The following is a 21,101-nucleotide window of genomic DNA, read 5'->3' on the forward strand; positions in this document are numbered from 1 at the left end:
CCTTCTGTTAGATAAGCCTCACAAAGCAACATATTTATGATCGTATTAAGAAAAGTTCGCAGGCAAGCAGAGGCTTTCTCCACAGCTGTGACTAATGATCCCCAGTCCGTCTCCGACGACTCCCACTCAGAGCTCATTAATACGATCCCCTATGTTATAAACTAAAGACGTACTACTTACTGCTCGGGCATCAGTAACACAGTCCATCAACGGACACTTCCTGGCACCGTTAAGTCCTCACGGGTGCCCTGTGGCCATAGCATGGCAATAAAAACGCACAAAACTTTGTCGTAAACGTCCACCGAAGTGTGTTTTATGACCTAAGGGGGGATCAAGATTTGAACACGTCCTTGTACGTAGGTCGCTGTGGGAAGCGTTAACCCAGGTTCACACGTACGTATATATTCAAGTCCGTATGAGGTCCGTATGAAGTTTTTAGCCTCTATTAGGCTCCACAGGTCGCTGAAAAATAAGGAGAAATTGTAGAAATATAGACACATAACATGCCAGAGGAGTTATCTGGTCGAGGAGTATCTTTTGCGACCATCTGATTACACAGGTATGTTATATGGCGGATTTATGTTATTTTCTAACAACCTGTGGAGCCTGGTAAAGGCCAAGACTTCCATACGGACCTCATACGGACTTGAATATATATATATATACGCACGTGTGAACCCACCAGGCCACCATCCTGCTAGAAGTCTATCGCGCTGCGACCTCGCTACGGCTTCAAAAGTATTTTTGTAACACTTCAATTCATAAATCTAAATATTAATTCTGCAAAATTATATGGTATGACTCAAGAACACATGTACACAAAGCGTAGAATGATTAGTTTTTATCTATGGAATTCGGTGTGCGCTCTGTCAAATGTTTGGGTCACAAAGAGGTCGACACCCTCGTAGAATGGGTGTACAAATGACAATATCAAGAATTTGTATGGGCTATGAAGACTGTGGAGAGCTAATGTACACCGAGCTGAGAATGCCACGTGATTAATAGACAACCGTAGATTCTACTGCAGAGACAAACATCCAACTGCCATCATGTAAGCATCTTCCTACCTAGAATTCAATTATCTCTCCGGAAATATTCTACTGTATCTCTTACTTTATAGCCTCCCCGATGGACACGTAAACCATGTCCCATTTCCATCTTCTCGGGAAATGGTTCTGTATATCATCGGCTTCGCTAAGCTTAATCCAGTCGGGAGCAAACCGAGCGAACGAGTCGTAAATGTTGTAACGCATGAGGGAGGGATGCCGGAACAAATCGTGCATTTTTTTGTGGAACAGAACTTCCTGTTGTTTCCTGATGCTTTATCTATAAGATTTATGCTTAATTACTGCAAAACTACAGGATGAAAGATTGGAGTGAAAAATGTAAAGCCGGGTTCACACGTGCGTATATATTCAAGTCCGTATACTGTATGGTCCGTATGGAAGTCTTTATATAATAGCCTCTAACAGGCTCCACAGGATGTTGGAAAAATAGTAGAAATCGGACAGATATAGACACATAACATGCCAGAGGAGTTAACTGCTATTTGTCTAATTTCTATATATATTTTTTTCCAGCGACACGTGGAACCTGGTAGGGGCTACGACTTCCATACGGACCTCATACGGACTTGTCTATATACGCACGTGTGAACCCACCTTAACACAAGATGAAAGAAGAAGTAGGCCAAAGAAACGAATGAGTGACGTATACAATGAATGAATGCATGAACGAAGGAATGAATTGATAAACAAAGTCGTCTACTACAAGAGTACAAATCAACCAAAATTTAAAGACAATGTTTGCCAGTCGGTTCCTCCAACCCATTCTCACGTTAGATGATTATATTCTGTTGACGCTTGCCAATCGATGGTGGGTAATTCGTCAGCCACGGGAGCCTAATGTAATTTTAGCAAGACGCACAATGAAGCAGTTGAAGATGTGGGCTTGCTTCTGCCTGGTACTTTATTCACGGCTCCGTGCAGAGACAAAGCCCTGGATGCTCGCTCGGATGGAAAAGTCTTGCGGCCGGGTAGATCTTCCAGTCGCAAAACTCCCCTGACGAATTATTCTCCCCATAATAGCCAGCGTATCGCCAGTCTGGTAGAGACTAGTAATATACAGTACAGTACGGGATTATGGGTCCAATGGATAGCCTATACACTCAGTCGGAATAACAATCTTTCACTCCTCAAGGTCCGACGTGCCCGATGGGCCCCTACGGTCTTGAGACATTTCATCTACAAATCGCTCACTGTTCAAGACTCTTGCTGTTATCAGAGGTCCTTTTTGTACTGTCCTCGTTAGAAATGGCTGGTAGCTGACAATGTTAACATGTTCCAAATATACAAATTAACTAAGGTCATTATCGTTTTGTTTACTGGAATTTTGCCTAAAACTGCAACTGCGTTGTGCCTTTTTCTCTGTTTCCATTGTTGTTGTTTTTTTAAAATGCTTGCTTTACCCTGTCTTTAACAATGTCTGCATGTACAACAAAGCTCCAAGATCATGATTTATTACATTATATTATCCGAAAGGTTTCAATTGATTCACTTTATTGATGTAGAATATTGCATTTCTTCCAAGTAAGACGGAAAGATCATAAAACGCTGGTCACTTCAAATTTGGAAAATGATTTCGCAAATTTCAATGGTAACATGTTGGAAGCTCAACGTTCGTAATGTGTTAATCATCATAACTTATACACTGTAATGTTTCAAATGCCATCTGAAAGAGCATGTTGTTCTCTTTATTGTACAGTTTATGTTTACATTTCTGGAGATATTTTGTTGTTTTAATGCAGATTTTGTAAATGTATATACCGGCAAGGTTCTAGATAATCTTCATCTTGGGTGATCTTCATCGTGTGCAACAATGAAGTGAAAACTCAACATATACAAATTGGCAATCTTAATGTTATATAATTTTCTCTCAAGTGTCTAAAATATAATCTTACCACTATTACCGACGAGGAGAAAATAATTTTACTGTTAAAATCAAGGAACCCACATGACATTGAAGAAATTGGTAAATTCGTCTTCCACTGCTTCCAACATAGAAGTAGCTTTAGATTTTAATATTTCCTTTATTATATTTTATTTTATTTTGCTATTATCTCATTATGCGTACTGGCATCACCTATAAGTATTACCGTACTCATTATCATTCTTCCATACAACAAGTACTTAGGATTTTTTATAGCCTTCGGACGTGTATGTGCAAATAAATGATATGTGAAGGCTCAATACTCTCTACAAATGCGTTGCAATATCGATAAGACACAACACAAGAGGACGTATAGACGAGAAGATTTATTGACAGAATCATTCCAGTTTTTATGTACATCATCTACACATGTCCCCAAACAGCAGCGCGGACGGACCTGATTACCGCCATCATGAGTCCCCTTCCCGCCGCCCGGTACTCCACAGAGAGGTGATGGACGGGCTTTGTTGCGCGGCGGGGGTGACAAGGGCACGGCAAATTCGCCATTTGGGGATATTGATTGTACATTGATTGCCCCCCATGCAATAAAAACCATCACCTTAGTCGTGATTTACGCGCTGGGCTGCCCTGACCCGCCAAAGTGCCGCATGGGTTTGGCAGCCACCAGAAACCGGCGTCATTACCTCCGCGCCAGGGCGCCATTTTTCTGCATCAACTGCAGTTTTCCCGCCAAAGGCACACAGACGGTGATGGAGTGTTTGGTTCAGTCGGTTGACCCCTCGAGCGTACAGTTCCAACGGCCCTGCTCCTCGATTCTATTATTCAAATCGCATTAAACGTTTCGGTGGTTTTCCAGTGCCAGATGTAATTCAGATCATATTTTCTGGTCTCAAGTAGCAATTTAATTTTAGCCAAAGGGCAACAATAGTAGTTTGGCGAGTATAGAAGACCATCAGTCCTATGATCACAGAGAACGTGCAATGCATTCTACTTGGGCATCGTGATATTTTCCTTGTTTTGTCATAAAGAGTCAGTTCTTTACAAAATTACAGTATATGATTTGCTGCAGTATCTGATATTTACATACTATAGATTTAAGAGAATCTTGTTAAACATCGCTTATACTAGTATGATATAAGTTATAGGCGTCATACACAGAAAGTAGGTATTTTGTCACGGAGCACATTAAATGTTAATGCAGAAACCATCCCAGTAAAATGTACATATTTACATGTAATTATATACCAAATTACACAGCAGTACAAAGCATTTTATGTCGACAATACCTTACATACACGTGAACCTGTTCTAATAAAGTGAATTAGGTTTTCGTGGGCATTGAGAAAGAGAGGCGTTTATTGGTGTGGACCAAATATTGAAATAAGAAATGCGTTTCTAGCAAATAGTCCATTCAGTTTGTGAGCAGCAGTTGACATGAACTGATATGAGAAGTGTTGAGAAGTCCCTCTGTATGATACAAACTTGTTCAAGACATAGCGACCAAACTGCAACGTGGTCGAACATGGTTGGGTATAAAGTTTGGTTTCGGGCAGATAGTTCTGCCTCTAGCTCCTAGCGGCGTACTGCAAAGACATGCGCCTTTGTGTACTCTTCGGCCTCAACGAGACCCTCCCCATCTTCTTCTCTACTTCCTGCAGCTCTTCCTTTAGCTTCAGCCATCTCTGGTAGTCCTTCTCTGCCTCCTTCTGTTTCTGACGCTCCTTCTCCAGCTCCTCCTGTTCCTTCCTCAGCACCCACTTCTGATACTCCTCCGCAGACATCTTCTGCCGCCTCTCCTTCTGCTGACTCTTCTCCTTATCCTCTTCGTACTCCTCCATCTTGTGTATTTTCTCAAGTTCCTTTTGTCGGCTCCAATCGTCGAAACTTAGCCTCTTCTTGTACTTCGCGTCCTCTCTGAGAGCCTGCTCGTGCATCTCCTGTAGGCGGTTCCACGTCTTCTGTTCCTCCTCAAACTTCTTTCTCTCTTCCACTTCCTCTAGCCACTCGTCGAAAGTTTTCTTCTGGTTCGGTGAGGGACCTGTCGGTAGCTTCGCCCTGCTGGGTAGCGCCGCAGGAAGGCTGACTCTTCGGAGCCCTGTGAGGCGGCGGCCCGTGAGAGACGGCCGGGGTCGAGCCGGAGGGCAGGCGGGATCTAAGCCGATAAAAGCATGACGGGGACTGTTGGGAGGAGCAATCGGTTCTACTTCCTCTGTGGAACTCATGGACTTCAGGATGCTGGCTGCATCTGCTGTAATGGAGGCAGGATGATGGTGGCGCCTCGGTGTCAACCCCGGCAACGGCGACAAACGGTCGTCTGCTTCGCTGGATTCACTCCCCCTGCGCAAGTTGGCGATCCGAGGCTGTGGTGTCCCTCCCCATGTCTTCACTCGCCTGTAGAAACAAACAACACAGACTTAACATGCGAGTGTTAATTATGCCCTCCTGGAATCAATCAACTTTTAGAAGCTGCTGAGAAATTTTCCACTTTCTCATTTACAAAAAAACAATGATTAGTTCGGCGGTTCTGTACGAGAGGGGATTTTTTAGATATTTATCTTTGCATTTATGTGCTAGTTTTGCCTTTATCTTCCCTGCACACCGGGTAAGGAACGGATGAAAAGCTTTAGCGCCCTTCATTAACGACAATCTCAAGATTCATGTAACACTGCTGGGGAGATGGGACTGCTGATTGTTAGGCGTGAGGGCGGCAGACATGACCTAACTTGACTGTAAACTTCGTCTAATCCAAAAAGGATTAGAAACTTTAAAGAATTGAAAATCTTATTATTGCTTTGCCAACCACGATTACCTCGACAACTCCCTTATCATCGCCGCCATCACTAAAAACCGTGCATACATGTGTGTCTGAGTTTGTGCCTGGTCGCCAGTTAACTTTGCGTGAACGCTTTTTGAAGATTGAAGTGCATCTACCAAGAGTAGATAACTTTTGCAGAATCTAATTCACCGTATATATTTCGAAGAAATGCTACTACACGCAGTAACGTGCCTGTACATGTACATTACGGGTAACTAAAGCTGGTCGATGTGATTGGCTTCTTGAAATTCGTGTTTTGTTAATAATGAGGCATTCAAGAGCGCTCATTTTTGTTATCTCAAAGCGATTGTATCTCCTTTTGGTACACCAAGTGTTTGTCAACATATATGCGTGTATCCGATATCTTCACGAGGAAGGGGCCCGAGTTAGAAAACGGACTGTGTAGATCCGAGATACTATGAGTAGTCAGTACGCTATAGCATCAAGGGAGACATGGGGAAAGGCTTGCCCCAGCACATTTATAAAGCAATCTACGCCGTATCGTGTGTGATAAATCGCAGGTAAGAGTCAAGGTATCACCTTTGTCACCCACCGGACGTCATCTGATCGCGTTTGGTGCGTCATGCTTCCATTAAGAAGGCTGGTCTTTCTAAGACGTATGAGGAGGAGGAAGCGTGATAGACTGCAACAGCGGATGTATAAGGGCCTTGGGGCTGTCTAAAGGTTTCTCAGGGAGATCCGTAAAGAAGAGACATATCGGTCCTTCTTATGTGTTCTCTTTCGCTTATAACTCTCCTCTTTTGGATCGATATGATTGATGAAATTTTAATGGTTGCCATATTCAAGCAATGGCAAAGGTATAAGTCCTTCCTCTCCCCAAAGGTCCAGGTGATGTCCAAGGGCAATTGGAGCGAGTAAGCTCACGAGGCCTGCAGGCAGACCCCGTCATCGGGCCGCTCATGCCTGGTTCTCTATATTGCCTTTTCACATGGGCGGCGACCTCTGAGCAACCAAAGCTAACTATTTCATAGATAAAGAAATATTTTGTTTACGTTGTGTGTTTTGTTGTCCTTTTTAGCGATCGCCGTCCAGTGGAAATCATGCCTTAGTAGCCCATAGATAGCAACGTTCTCGCCATAACCTCACTTGTAAGTCAAATGGCCTTTAGACTTTTAATCCCCTTCGCAAATCAACTCCACACGCAAATAGCTAAAACACGCCCGAGGCTTGGTTGTTAACCTTGATAACGGCGTCCACCTTTGGGTTTCCGTGAAAGATACGAGAAGTAACGATGTAGAAAGCTCAGGGAGAGAGTGATTTACAAGGCAAAGTAGTGTGATAAGACTCCGGAAGAAAAGTCTTGCACTGCACTGCAGGTTAGCCAGTCTGTTATTACATATTTCATTTTGAACCTGATAATTATAAGTTCAGAATAGGCTTTCTTCGTGTCCTGGACAAAATTTCATTTGAAACAAAATCCTGGATCCTTTCACGAGTCATGAGTCCCTTTAAACTACTATCCTTATGTCTTATCCTTCTCGGTTCAAGCTTTTTTTTCCTATGTGCCTTTCACCTCATTATACTTCCGTAACACTATGTCTCTCTGGGACATTCAAGGTGAAGACGTAGTTACGCTGGGACCCGCGTTCATTCCATGCGACGTGCCTCAGGTTGCGATTGGGCGCCCATAGTTTCATGGATCCATAGATTAGAGCTCTATGGGGCGAATGCTGACGGCTTGAACTGCTTGGGCAACAATACATCATAGCAGCCGCAGCATTCCGCATGGGGAACGATCATGAACTGAAATCGAAGGACTTCTACTTGGTTTAAGTGTTGATTCAAAACTTCCCTATTAAAGAAATGCGATATCGTTCACCTTATGTTCTGTTTAACTCCCAGGCTTAGATTTCATGGTGCCAAGTCTTTGAAGTTTTCTGTGGAATATGTTTCTTTGGAGAAGGAATGAAAAATCTTCCCTCCCACAGGCACCGTCTCGTGATGTATGGGCATTGTCATTTTTACGAGGTCTTCCAGGAAAGTCATTATCTCTGCCAAGGCTACGAGAATGGGCTGACAATATGGGATATATGACTGTGTGGAATGAAGGTCAAGTTCCGTCCGGGGCGCTTTTCCAATTATGAAGATGAATAGTGACCGGGGCTAAGGGTGGTCGGGCCCTTGCTCCTATGAGCATGCATCATCTACAGGTCTTCACCGGATACCGTTATCCTGACATGACAGACGACCTCTTCAATGTACGATATCTATCTTACACAAACAGACGGCTTCATAACGGTATCTCCTGCTAACTGTACGCCCATGGCACGGTCTGGACCTACAGACTACGCACTTCCTTGTACTCTGACACACAATGGTAGATTTGAGACCTTTACAGCTTGCCAAAGCAATAGTAGGTTTTGCTCTCAGGAGTCACGACATTGTGGCGACGTTCCTGGCAAAATCCATAGATGTTCATGATGGAGATCACTGAAGGGCAAGTTAAGGAGGATAGACATGTCACCTGTGCCTATTGATACACCGTACTTTGATAAATGACTTATTCCAAAGCCATCTATTGTGTTACCTCTGGAGGACGAACATAACTAGTCTGCACAATGTAAAATGCCATCTATAGAAAGCAAGTAGTCTATGCCATAGCCTTTCAAGTGAAGTTTTCTGGAGCCAAAATTGAGTTTCGTAATGATAAGCTCAAGTCACAGTTGTTTTCGTACTAGAATGGGGATGAAAGGAGGGAGAGACATGCATGCAAGGATGGAATGAAGAAGAGAGAGATGCAAGGAGGGAAGTGGGGGAAGGGGAGAAAAGTACTCACCCGACAAGTGCAGAGTTTGGCCTGTTGACCAGACTGACCACAGGGGCTGAGCTCCTCCGGCCAGCACTGCGGGTCCGAGAGAACTGCTTCAGTCTGTCCACCCTGCCCGGCTGCCCCTACAGTATTAGAAGTAAGTTTTAAATTTTATCAAGGCAAAAGACATATTCGCTCACTGCAAATAATGCTAAACTTTCTAAAAACTCATCATGACATTCATAGCAAGTAGAAATACCATACAGAACACATGACAAGCAGGGTTACTCACATTATCTTCTCTGTCAAAAGCTTCATCGTCTTCATTTCTGCTTCTGACTTTCTTCAGAGGGTTGATGTCTTCTTCTTTCGGAGTGCTGTGGTGCTTTCGGTTGGCTCTAGATTGGCTGGTACCTCCGTTAGGGGGCGCTATCAAATCGTCGTGTTTCTGACCATTCGACGAAGACTCATGTTCGTCCAATGAGGTTGTCGGGGATTTTCTGTTGCTCGTTTCAGCTGTCTCATCGCGTGCCCCGATACTGGAATGTGTTGACAACCGGTTGAAGGTCGACGATTCCTCGGTGTCCTGTTGCTGGTCTTCCCCGGGAGCCATATTGGCGGTTCTCTGAACCTGGCCGTTGGGAAGATCTGATGTGTCGGCTCCGTGGTCCAAAAGGACGTCCACACACTGACTGTGGCCGCGGGCATGGGCGATGAGGAGCGCGCTGCGTCCCCCTGTGGTCTTTCGGTTGACGTTCTGTCCATCCGCCAACAGCCTGGAAGCAATAATCAATGAAAACGTGTCAAACATACTGCCAAGTCTTCCCAATACAGACCCTCGACATTCCAACGATTATCATTATCTTGTTGTAACACCCCACACTGGGATGAATCTATGTAGCTTCTGGCATGATCATGACAGAGAACTAAACAGCCATTTATGTATATCTTTATCTATATCTAATCTATAATTCGGATATGTTTTGTTAACCATGAAAAATGCAAACATTAGATTATTTGGATTATTTCCATGTACAAATGATTCATGACCTATTCACGTAAAATAGTTATGAAGGATGGGCAGAAGCAAAGCAAATACCAAGAGTCGACAGACAGACCAGCATGAGTAGCAAGGACAGCAATTCATTTAGTATTTTATATATTTGGACTTGATGTAATATAATTGTGACTCTAATCTGGTCCAAAGGAAAGTTAACTGTACGTCAAGCAGACTACTTTCTCCAGGGACAGGGGCTACTTGAGGATAGCCATTAACTCTATTCAATAACCTGCAAACGCTGGGCGGAAATCAGTTTTCTATTAGCGCTTACAGAGAACCGTTAAGATTAAATCCATTGGACTAACGTCGATGCATAGCAGTCAGAATCGCGATTGGCCATTAAAGCAAGCGTGATTACATGAGAGGCTGGCAAAGCGTGACTAAATATCCACACGTTCGAGTAGATATACATGGGCGCTCTTCAACGAGAGAAGTACGGGTCCATGTAGACTAAGCAATTAACCACCCGGGCTCTGTCCCTGGTGCTGATTGGACACATGATTAACTGCGGTGCTGTTAATTACTGCAGCCTGTCAGTTTGACTGATGAAGCCTAGCACGTTGTCTACTCTGATTGTCTCGCTGCTAGAAGTCAGCTTACTCCTGTAAGTGTAGTGTGCGCAGACTCAATATTGTGAAATCCAGCGCGAGCGGATTGCCTATGTGCTCGGAATGATGTACCGCACTAAAAGCTTGTTAGAACCACTTCTGTCCCCGGAGGTGGCGGGAAAGGTCAAGTGGCGTCAGTTTGGGGAGCTCGTACAGCCGTTCTGCTGATTCATCGTCAGGTCCGACAACTCACAGGAGTTTTCCCGTCACAACGGTTTTACTGGACGTGGGCTGACATGTAGGAGCATCCATGCTGGGCTCCACTTTACCTGTCCATCATTTTACCTCTTGGGAAATAGTAATTGTGCGGGAGTACGATTCAGATACTCTGTACACAATATCTGTCTTCTCTATCAAGGCCAATGGAACATATGCTCATCTGATCAAAGAGTTTATTTGAGCTGAACTTGATCACTTGATTTTTTCTTGTGTACATCGTCAAGACTTTAACTGCGACTGAATTTATGATATTCAGATGAAAACGATAACACACCTTTGCTGTCTAGTGAATCTATTGAGCAAAATGTTTCGCAGATCAAGCCAAGTATTGCTTTCTAGTTCTATCATTCCGTACGATGCTCAGCTCCACAAAAACGAGAAGTCAAAACCCTTTTTGAATAGAGTTGACATTGTAAGATTCTTTTTATAGACCTAAGCCAAAGTGTTCTCATTAATTTCGGAATGTGTCACTTTCAGCAGAGGTGACATATTCAACAAAAGTTCACGACTCCCTTATCTTTAACGCTGTGTCCATCCAGACTAGCATAACAAACGTAACCACACTGCTTCGATCATAACATCTCTTCTTCTATGTGCTCAATAGAGAGTGTGGGGCATATAGGTCGATCCGTGCTTACCATGGATCATTAAGCGCAGATATCGGGTCTATCGAATTCTGGTTTCTGCGCTGTAACATTAGGAGCTTGAGCTTGGCAATAATGGGATGATTATTGCCTTCCAAAGTAGTATTTGTTGCGCATGCCGTAATCTTGTGGGATCACCATCATGTTATTCCTATTCACGCCTGTCAGAACTTGAAGTCTGTTTAACGACCCATGACTGTGTAATCTATGTGCACAATTAAAGTCACAACTGCAAGCGTGTGTAAGAGTCAGGATGCATCAAGTTCTAACATAGATTACTACATTATACGGGTTACCAGTCATGCACGATCGCATTTCCGCTATTCATGATCATACACACGCTTTGTATTGACTAACAAAACAATTCTAACGGTGACTTCAACAAGCCTGATATGAATAGTAACTAGATAGGGGTGGGCACCGGTACAGAAAATTCAGGTACCAGTACGGTCTAGGTCCAGAGGATCCGGTCCAGGTCCGGACCTGAACCTTGACCGAATTGTTTGTGAATGGGTAATACTCGAAACAATGGTCCATTTCGCTAAAGATGAATCTGTGCCTGTGTTAAGTTACGTTAGACCAAGTTTGACTGTAGAAACTTGGTAAAAATGTCCTTTACTTCGTTCTTGGACCAATATGCCTCACTTGAACACGTGAACGTATGCCGCCCTGGTGCCGATATAATCTGTTCATTTTCTAATCGGTCCAACATCCGGTCCACTGATTTTTTCAGGTCCGGTTTTTCTGAACCGGTCCAACAAGAAAAAGGTACACGGTTCCCATCCCTGATAGTAAAACAACTTTATAGAGTTGCTGTGTATTGGCTCATTCGTGTTCAGAATCCATGCAGTGCGGCTTTCTGTTTTCCCTTTAGATAAGCTGTTGCGGAGGTAAATCATTACTATACATAACACGGAGTCGTGTTAATTTTCCTTAATTACAAAGGGAGATGAACAGCAATCTAACGTGACAGGAACATGGAGTACTCCCGCTAGCTGATCCCCAAATAATCCTTAATATGTGTCTCCTGGGAACCTCAGGTGGAGACAGGCACAAGATTCGCCTTCCGGCTGTTTCCGGGTACTCTAAATGTTTAATACATGGTAATATTCATCAACTTAAGACACTTTCCACATCTTGCCGCATACACCTTACTCTTTACAGCAAGATTCAAACAATCTGCTCTATAATTCCTGTAAATGACATGAAAAGTACTTGATACGTTCCGCACACGAACATATATATATATCAAATTTGCTCGTGCAAAAGTTTGGAACAAGATTTTATCAGCAAAGAGCCTGTCGACAATTTATTGGTTTAATCACGAAAAGCACTCGGTGACGAATAGAGGCCCACGGTCTCAGCTTCAGCCGCAATCCTCATCATTCCACAACTGAGTGGGAAGAGATGATGTTGTAAGTCGCTGTCAACAATTTGTCACTCAATTCTAGCAGTACGATGAGACGGGTACACTTCTTAGTACTCTACCCTTCCTGTTCTCTTCAATCATGAAGCAAAATGTTTAAATCAAACGTGTTAAGGGGGTAGCGCAAAACCGTTTCAAACGCCTGTGCAATACATTTTAATTCAAAAATCCATCTCAACATTCAGAACCGGCTCTTTGCTTTACGGCAGTGCGTAGGTAGGAATAAATCAGGCAGAGAGGAGCGCACAATGTGCAAATTGTTGAGCCAGCCCGTCTGTGTGCAGATATCCCGCCCGATAAACGACCCTGCTCAGTCCAGCCAATTTTCCGCCGTCTGCCCGTCTGTAACCCCCTTCAGGGAGGAGACTTGAAGTTGAAATTTATTAGGATTATCACGCACAGACGACCGCGTAGGCCTGCCCTCTGCAGCATATGATTGATGCCCTGCAGAAAGACAAAGTTGCTGTGTAGTTCTGTCAGGCGTGATAGATGAACTGTAAGAGCAAGTCTGGGAAAGCCAATAGGATCGTCAGTATATTGGCATGAACAAAGAACTGCGGTCATGCCCGATGCGCATGTTTTCTTTGAAGTCGTGTAAGGATATTCGACAATCTATTTGCATTCAGAGGTGCGTGAATTGTCCGTGATATTTGATAGATGATACTCGTATCAACCTGGGAAACTAGCGGCATTCATTTTCACCGCTGGGATAGCTGTGGGATCTTTTCAATGCAAAGCCCAAATACGAAGTAAAAGCGCCTTCAAAGGTAGGTATGGACGTTTAAATGTGTAAGAGATTTCAGACTGAATGGAAAATGTTTTTAAGAGTGACAAATTAATGAGAGCTATGAATTCGGACTAATGGAGGATTAAGAATGACCGTTTCCTCTAAGAAAACTCTTTCCAGTTTCTGTCCTACCCGATCAATACACATGCTACGTACCATAAACAGTAGTACACCAATCCAATCCCAGTCGACTTTAATGGAAACCTTGTAGAATGGGATAGGAGTGTTAAGGACAGAACCACGGGCAGGAGTCATGTATCAACCCAAGAACCTGTCCAATCAGGAATTCCCTACGAGCGACTGGCGGTTCAACGACCCCGAGTTTCGGGCAAGGTTACGAAGGACGCCGTAAAGTTGCTGACTTCGACTTTGTAAAAGGATTGTATTTCGTGCTGAGACTGCAGCCCGGGTTTGCAGTACTCTGTTAATGGGTTTTTTCTGAACTTCAGGTAAGGGGAATAGGATTGTTTTCAGCTTCTGCCAAGTTCTGGTAGCCGGTAGAAAATAGGAACCGCGCTATTCTCGACACAGTTTCTGTCTACCTTTGCCAATACATATAAACCTCCATGCAAAAAAAGAATCTGTATTGTAACGGATATATCAACTTATGTAGCTATATCATTATATGCTTGCAACTAATGGACTCATTCTGTCTTCTATCAATATTTCATAGCTGAGAATTCACTAGACTGTACTAGATAAATGTCTGCCCTAGTGGCGATATACATGTATTACACTTGGCTAATCGCATAAGGGAATAAATGAAGTGAAATATGATGTTTGGTGACTAGGCTTTTACAACACTTTTACATTTACATGTTACAATTGTTGTGCAATACAAGCTGATTTTGACATTGACAGTGATCATTCCAAGGTAGTGAACAAAGAACATTACGTAGGTTTTACGGTGGACAATCCCACTCGCCTCAGGACGTGTGTAACTTCTCATAGCAAGACCGTCCCCACCGCCATCTCATAGCAGGTAGCCTTACGGGAGACCCCAAACATTACCGTTGGAACCGTTCCCATATTTCATAGCAAGCAAACCAGGTCAGAGCATCCCCAGTCACGGCACTGCCCCTGTATTCCTGGGTTAATTAAAGGTCTCTCCAATCACGCGGACGGCATAGTCTTGTTGATAGAGACAGAGAAGGATGGGGGCAGACATCGAGGGATTATCACAAGCCACAGACGGACTTTTCCCAAGACGCTTCTGTATAATCAACGTTTCGCCCTTGTTTGCTTTAGTGTATGGTCGGCAACATATCACTATGACATCACTTCTTTTGAATTTTCTTGTCATTGAAATCATAAAACAACCTGTACAACGTTGGTTGATTCTTATAGCAGCAAACTCCGCACGGGATATGAAGCTCTTTTAAATGCCTGCTGAGTTGTTAATCAAACTGCTTTATTGTAGCGATTATCTCACATATGATTTATCATCCTAACCAATGAATATGAAGTATTTATGACTTACATTTCCGGCACTATCAGTCGAAATGCTATATGACGCACCTACTCCACCCTTCTCAGTGACGGTGACGCAGCGTATGAAAGATTGTCGTCTGATATGAATTATGATTTATTACGAGCATTAGAGATAGCTGATCATGATATTTTGCCTGTTCGATGTAAAACTTCAGCTAATCATGATCTGTTTGTATAAGATTTATAGCAGGAAAGTTAGAATTACAGGGTCGTTTATTTCTTGGATCTCCTGATATCTATGGATTTTGCTGGTCGGTACAAACATCACGATGTGTTGTGATGACTGCATCTGGTAACCGCACCCAAGTCTATGTGCCGTGTGTGGACAGACGAGAGTATTGGACTGCAGAATTCATTACCTCCCTGTTGGCCCGGGGTCGCCCGCGGCCCGCCCAACCGTAGAAACCCATGGACGTACCGGCGAATAAATCGACAAGCTGCCGTCGGTGTCAGACCTGCGATCGTCTGGATATCATCATCGCAGACGAGATGTTTGTAAGCCATACAAAGTTGTTATAGGTGAATGTTATGCATTTCATATTCATAAGAGGTGCTTTAGTCGCATTCTCTATCTAGATTATGGAATTGGGGAAGTAGCTTCGGCACGAAGCAAAGTTAAGACAGACTTTTCGTTACGCCCTATTTATCATTGTGGCAACATTTTTGTTTGAAATTACCACTTCAATTAGTTATTAGTCAGCTTTCGTCTTACACAAGAGGATAAATCTAAAGCTGTTCCGTTCTCTAGCCTGTGGGGGACGATGAAATTGAAATTCTGTCTCGTAGTTTTACAAATCGATATCATTTGGTATTTGGCGCTGATGGGAGCTGGATCAGGGAGTATCGGTGGATGGTGCTCAAAATTAGATCACTGACATTAGCTGTGGGGTCGTATGAGAGTCTTTGTCCGCTGATCAAATATTGCCCAGGGGCGATTTTTGTCTAGTCGATATTGTAATTACATTTTCCTGATTCTCAGCACACACAATCCTTTAAGATTCCCCTTGGTAGCTTATGTATATGATTAGGATTTGCTTTCTAGATCTTTAACTACATTGGTGTCAGGCAGATTCATCGATCCTCCAAAAAATAAACGACATAGAAACTTTTTAAGAAAGCATCGACGATGCATGCAGCGCTCCTGGCGACAAGTCTGGGGTTTACATGACTTGCGACATGGTGGTTTAAACTATCCAAAGTTTTGCTGCAGTTTCTGGAAATAAAATGGCCTATCACAGTTCTATGTAAAAGAAATACTAGCCATACTTTCGCGTTACTCGTTTGAACTTTTCCTGACGTTTATCCAGCTAACGAACACCGGTGTCTCTAAATATATCTCGTTTGAATCTGTGCGCGTCAGCAGAACGGTGTTGTTACGAGCTGAGGATGATCTATTTACAGAATTACGCAGCCAGGCTAGAAGATGACGTAAGGAGAGGACCAGATTTGCATAGCTGACGCAGGCCACTTGAATAGTCTGAATGAGCCCCCTCCCCCATCCGTCAGAGATGACCTGAGACAACCCATTCATGACGACACTTGACTTTTCCATTGCGTCTCCGCCTAAAGGTCAGCAGCTGCTCGAAAGCCACCCGGAGCCTGCCGTGGTAACATGCTTTACGGCGTGTTGACAAACCGTCCTTAATGAATGCCCATAAATTAAACCTGACTTCAAAAGGAGACGGCAATGGCAACGTGTTTTCCCAGCACGAGGCACAACAAGATAGTGGTGTGTCGAAACAGCCCAACCAAGGTCTAGTGTGATGCCACAACACAGTCATTATGATGTTTACCAGGACTTGATCGTGTTTGGAAAATAAGAAGTGGGGGTCCCTAATCTCGCATTTGGCAGCTATGGTTGACGCCCTGCTATTGTTCTGGCATGATTTTGTCTGTTTTACCTGGTATTATGTGCCTGTAGAATACGATATCGCGCATGTGGAATCACGGGACCGAGTACAAGTGAAGTTGAGACGTAACTTTTTACACAAAATTGTCTCGCGAGGAATACACTTTTTTCCTGAAATAATTTTATATCGGAGGTTGTGTACTAGGATGAAACAGACGATCGAATTTAGTTGTTCTGACGTACGAAGTGACGCGAACAGAACTTTTAGTTTACGCTAAGGGCTTACTTAAGTCGAACCATGGTGTACAGAAAAGACATGTTTAGTTTCTTACAAGACTGAGGCTTAATAGTGATACCACAAACTTTTCCACCTTTTCGGGCTCCATGCTATGATCGAGAATGGATTTGTTTTTACGTTGATGAACAAACATAAAAGACTTTCGGTGTGTTATAGTTCTAGCTAGCTAACGATGTATATCAAAGGACTGGACTTGTAATGTTCTCAAATGGCAACGGCAGTTTCGTAATAGCTCTGCAGCTAGGTGAATAAAAGTATATAATCTGTAGGTTCAAGTCAATGATACCAGAAGGCATCCTTATATTACGACTCGAAGGACTAATATAGGCCATGTTGCTGACATGTAGGTGCTGTATTATTTCAAACAATAGAAGAAATCATGTTAGAAACCTTATGTTGACGGATATTTAAATAGGGAAGTTATACAAAGTGAACGAACGAGCATTGTTTGTGCAAAAGGACGAGATTGTGTCGGCTTAAAAGCATGTTTTGTGTGTCCGTGCTAGAGAACAGTCACGACGACTGGGACATGTGTGCACGTTCTCAGCATAGCACAGCAATGCTGGTTTGAAGTTTGGTGACTAAACCACCCCATATAAAAGCCTTAAGAATGGAAACTGACAGCAAAGAAAGTTTATCCAACTTATCCTACAAACTTGTTGCACTTACTTCTGGAGCAAATCCAGGTGTCCACGATGCGCGGCCAGGAACATGGCACAGAACCGTCCGTCCGTCCGTGTCTCTCCCTCCTCCATCCCGTCCACACACCGCCGCACCAGCCAGTAGTCTCCCATCATAGCGGCGCCGAACACATCCCGCCACCGATCGTCCGGCCCCACACTGACGGTGGAGCCCGCCCGGAGCCCGAGCTGACCCAGGAGGAGCTCCTTGTCAGGACCGCTGTTCTGTGAAGTCGTCACCTTCTGTACGTCGCATGGGATTCCACTAGCTTCCTCCACCATGCCTTGTAGTTCACCTACAGTCATGTCCGCATGGACTCTCAGCGATGTCATCAAACCTCGGGGAAGTTTGACAAAGATGTGGAACCAGACCTTTGCCGGAGCCTTGCTCTTGGCTGATCGGGAGCTCCGTTCCATCGTGCCGAGGCAATCGGTCTCCAAAGTTACGATAAGAGCGCTGTACATGCACGGACAGGACGAAATCAGATGTCCGACGCCTACTTCCAAAATAGATGTGTAATGACACAACAACAAAGGCGGAATGGTCGCACAAATATCGCCATTAAAATGTCACTGCCTCCTTGGCAACCAGTCTGTAATCAGTGACTCCAACCTCACCTAGTAACACCCCCGGACCAAGCGTGAGGTGGAGCAGAGAGGGCGTTTCTCTTGCTAGTCTTCTGTCGCGACTTGACACACTGACACTGCCGTCTGTCCTGGATACATACAGATAGAGTACTGCAATGGGCTGCGATGATATTCAGATGCGCTGTCAAACTGCTCAGAAGTCCGGAGTAGACGAGCTGTGACACCGCCTGCGCGAGTTGAGGAGCGCGTCAAACTGGACTGTTTCAATCCCCTTATCAGAGCCGAGCAAACACTTCAACAATACATCTCAGGCAGCTACAAAGTGATTACGACTCTATGGGCGATTAGTGCTATTAAAAGTCTTGATGATGTGTACTTTATCACAAGGTAGACAGATATGGTATCACCTGAAGGTCCGCGGATATTTTGGGGGCTCGGTCACACGCTGTAGGCACGTCTATGCGACAGGAACGGGCGCGGGAAGTATTCGCTTGTCTCACTTGTGTTCTACTCTCTACCGTTCACAAAGGCGGTGTCGGACTCACAGAATCTCATTAATACTAACGTTTCTCTCGTAAAATACAGTGTCGCAGTTTCTCCGGCTGGTTTCGTCGATGCAAGCTTGTTTAAACTTCCATCTTAGAATAAAACGATATGAGAACTATTCGGTGGTGCAGCTGGTGTAATTGGGTTTATACGAAAATGAGTTATCCGATTCTAACGTAAGCCAACTTGAAACAAAGTTTTATTCTTCCTGTATATATGATGTGAGCTGCCCTGTGTGATCTGAAAGCCTGTTTCTTAAAGTAACCCTGAATAACAGAAGAAACTGGTCACAAAAAGACCGTTAATATAATGAAATCTTACGCTTAGAGATTAAGAAAAAGTTGTTTGAACCCATACTTGACGATGGAAATTTTTGTTCCGTTATTTTTGCACGGTATATTGGATTGACCTTGGACAGATATTAATAAGTTTTATCTTAAAAACACCTGCTGTACCAGTTCGACTTAAGCCTACGATGTTGATATTTCAGTAAAGTGCCAGTTCGTTTAGTGAGTTGCCAAGAGCGATGGTAAGTGTTCTGTTTACTCATCAGTGAGTCAACATTCATTTATCATTCTCTTAAGTTCATAAAACGATAATTAAGTGCTAGCAACACGATTTCTGACGAGTAACCAACGATGCCTGAAGTAGCTAATTGACCCCATAACGACGGTAAAGCTCACCGATACTTAAACATAAGTGGCTGGTGTCTATAAGAGACAGCGCGCGATGGGTGTTTTCTTGGACTGGGGCCAAACTTTTTCAACAGTCCCAACCAAATAATCGTAATTTGTGACGTATACTCCCCCTCCACCACCACCACAAACAATAGTCGTGAAAAGATAGAGTTTATATATTCCTCGGTCACCTTCGTTGATCGATCGCCGTACGATCGCAAGCAGGGCATTCTTGTGTTAGTCGTGAGTGTGTCGTCGAAATTCAGATGTTTTTTTTACGGAAAAGGTTAGATCCTTGTAATCTCCAGACAGATTTACCAGTGGCATAAGGTAGTATCAAATCTGGCTAAGGAGTACAGCTGGCCAAATGGACTCATCAGCCACCGGTAGCCAAACACACTCCTAGGCCGGCTTCACTCCTCTTGCATCTTTTGATACTATCTTATGCTGTCGTAGGATCTGCTTCGAAATTAAGATCCTTGTCGGTGGATGGTTCTGCCTGGCTTAGCCCGAGATCCATCCTCCGTAGTGACCACTGGCTCCTTGGTTAGCCAGCCAAAGGATTGATTCTAGGTTCTCTCACAGCCTAACTTCACGTCATCGTACCACAGCCTACGACGAAAGAGACCGCGGATTAACGAACGCATAACACAGACTAACGAACGTACAACACAGACTAACGTAAGTACAACACAGACTAACATACGTGCAACACAGACTGCATACGTGCAACACAGACTAACGTACGTACAACACAGACTAACGTACGTACAACACAGACTAACCCACGTACAACACAGATGACCCCTTTACAGATTGAAACACCTGTTAGTAGTAGTGCCTATTATTTGGGTCGCCCTAGATTCTAATGATCATTTTGCTTCACTAAATCCGATTGCGTTTATCTTCATCACCATGGCATTATTATCGAAATAGTCGCCAACGATAGCTTTCATCAAGACTTAATGATCGTCGTTGAATGTAAAATAGGCAGCCCGCATAGAAATTCTACCACTTAATGCTTATGTCGGCAAACAAAGCTGGGCGTACAATATGCAGAGAAAAGCCTGGTGATGTTTCTCAAGCCTAGAAGACCATAAACTCCCCACTTTGCAAAACTAGTTCATTTTCCTTCGATTAGTTTCTAAGACTGTACTATGTTCTTCAGCAAGGGACGAAGAGGATAATGAGTATGCCTTCAGTAAGTTTATTTATACTGAAAGTTCTATCATTTCCGTAACACACATTCACACACGTGACTCCCCATCCTGCCAGTGATGCAATACCAGAGGAAGCATACCATTTTTTCTCCACTGGCACAAAAAAAAGAAGAAATATGTCTGATCCAGTATCTTCAACCAAACCTCTAAAGGATTTCAGAAAAAAAAGAAAGACTGATGTTCAGCTTTACTCATGAAGAAAATCAAAATCATCTGCATGCAACATTCTTAACGGTTCAAAGCAGTTGTGAATAACACTTTCTACAACATGTGAACAGCTTTTTTGTCATATTTACTTTTCATATACATCTATCTTTCAACCCAAAGATTCCATAAGCCTCTAACACAATCATCCTCATATGTACACACAACAGTAAACATTAACTTAAGTTTGGCAGATATTTTTAAAAATAGTCAAAACAATCAACATTTCCTAATTTGTAGGTACAGGTACTCTACACATCTGTCCACAGC

General features: G+C 43.5%; 1 protein-coding gene across 1 annotated transcript; it reads right to left on the reverse strand.

Annotated features, from left to right (window-relative positions):
• Positions 1–3,299: 3,299 nt before the first annotated feature.
• LOC118418326 (histone-lysine N-methyltransferase, H3 lysine-79 specific-like) lies at positions 3,300–19,551 on the reverse strand. Its single transcript, XM_035824200.1, has 4 exons — positions 17,586–19,551; positions 8,827–9,310; positions 8,562–8,677; positions 3,300–5,340 (listed from the first exon to the last, which is right to left on the reverse strand). The coding sequence occupies exons 1-4, from the start codon at positions 18,059–18,061 to the stop codon at positions 4,515–4,517; spliced, it is 1,902 nt and encodes a 633-aa protein (XP_035680093.1). The 5' UTR covers positions 18,062–19,551; the 3' UTR covers positions 3,300–4,514.
• Between the last annotated feature and the right edge of the window lie 1,550 nt (positions 19,552–21,101).

The sequence above is a fragment of the Branchiostoma floridae genome, chromosome 6 (genome assembly GCF_000003815.2).
Source record: "Branchiostoma floridae strain S238N-H82 chromosome 6, Bfl_VNyyK, whole genome shotgun sequence".
Classification (NCBI taxonomy): Eukaryota; Metazoa; Chordata; class Leptocardii; order Amphioxiformes; family Branchiostomatidae; genus Branchiostoma; species Branchiostoma floridae.

Coding starts and splice junctions, on each gene's coding strand:
- LOC118418326 (XM_035824200.1), bottom strand. CDS start 18,061: ATGTACAGCGCTCTTATCGTAACTTTGGAGACCGATTGCCTCGGCACG. Junction 9,311..17,585: donor CACCTGGATTTGCTCCAGAA/GTAAGTGCAACA, acceptor TATTGCTTCCAG/GCTGTTGGCGGATGGACAGA. Junction 5,341..8,561: donor CCAAACTCTGCACTTGTCGG/GTGAGTACTTTT, acceptor TTGTTTCTACAG/GCGAGTGAAGACATGGGGAG.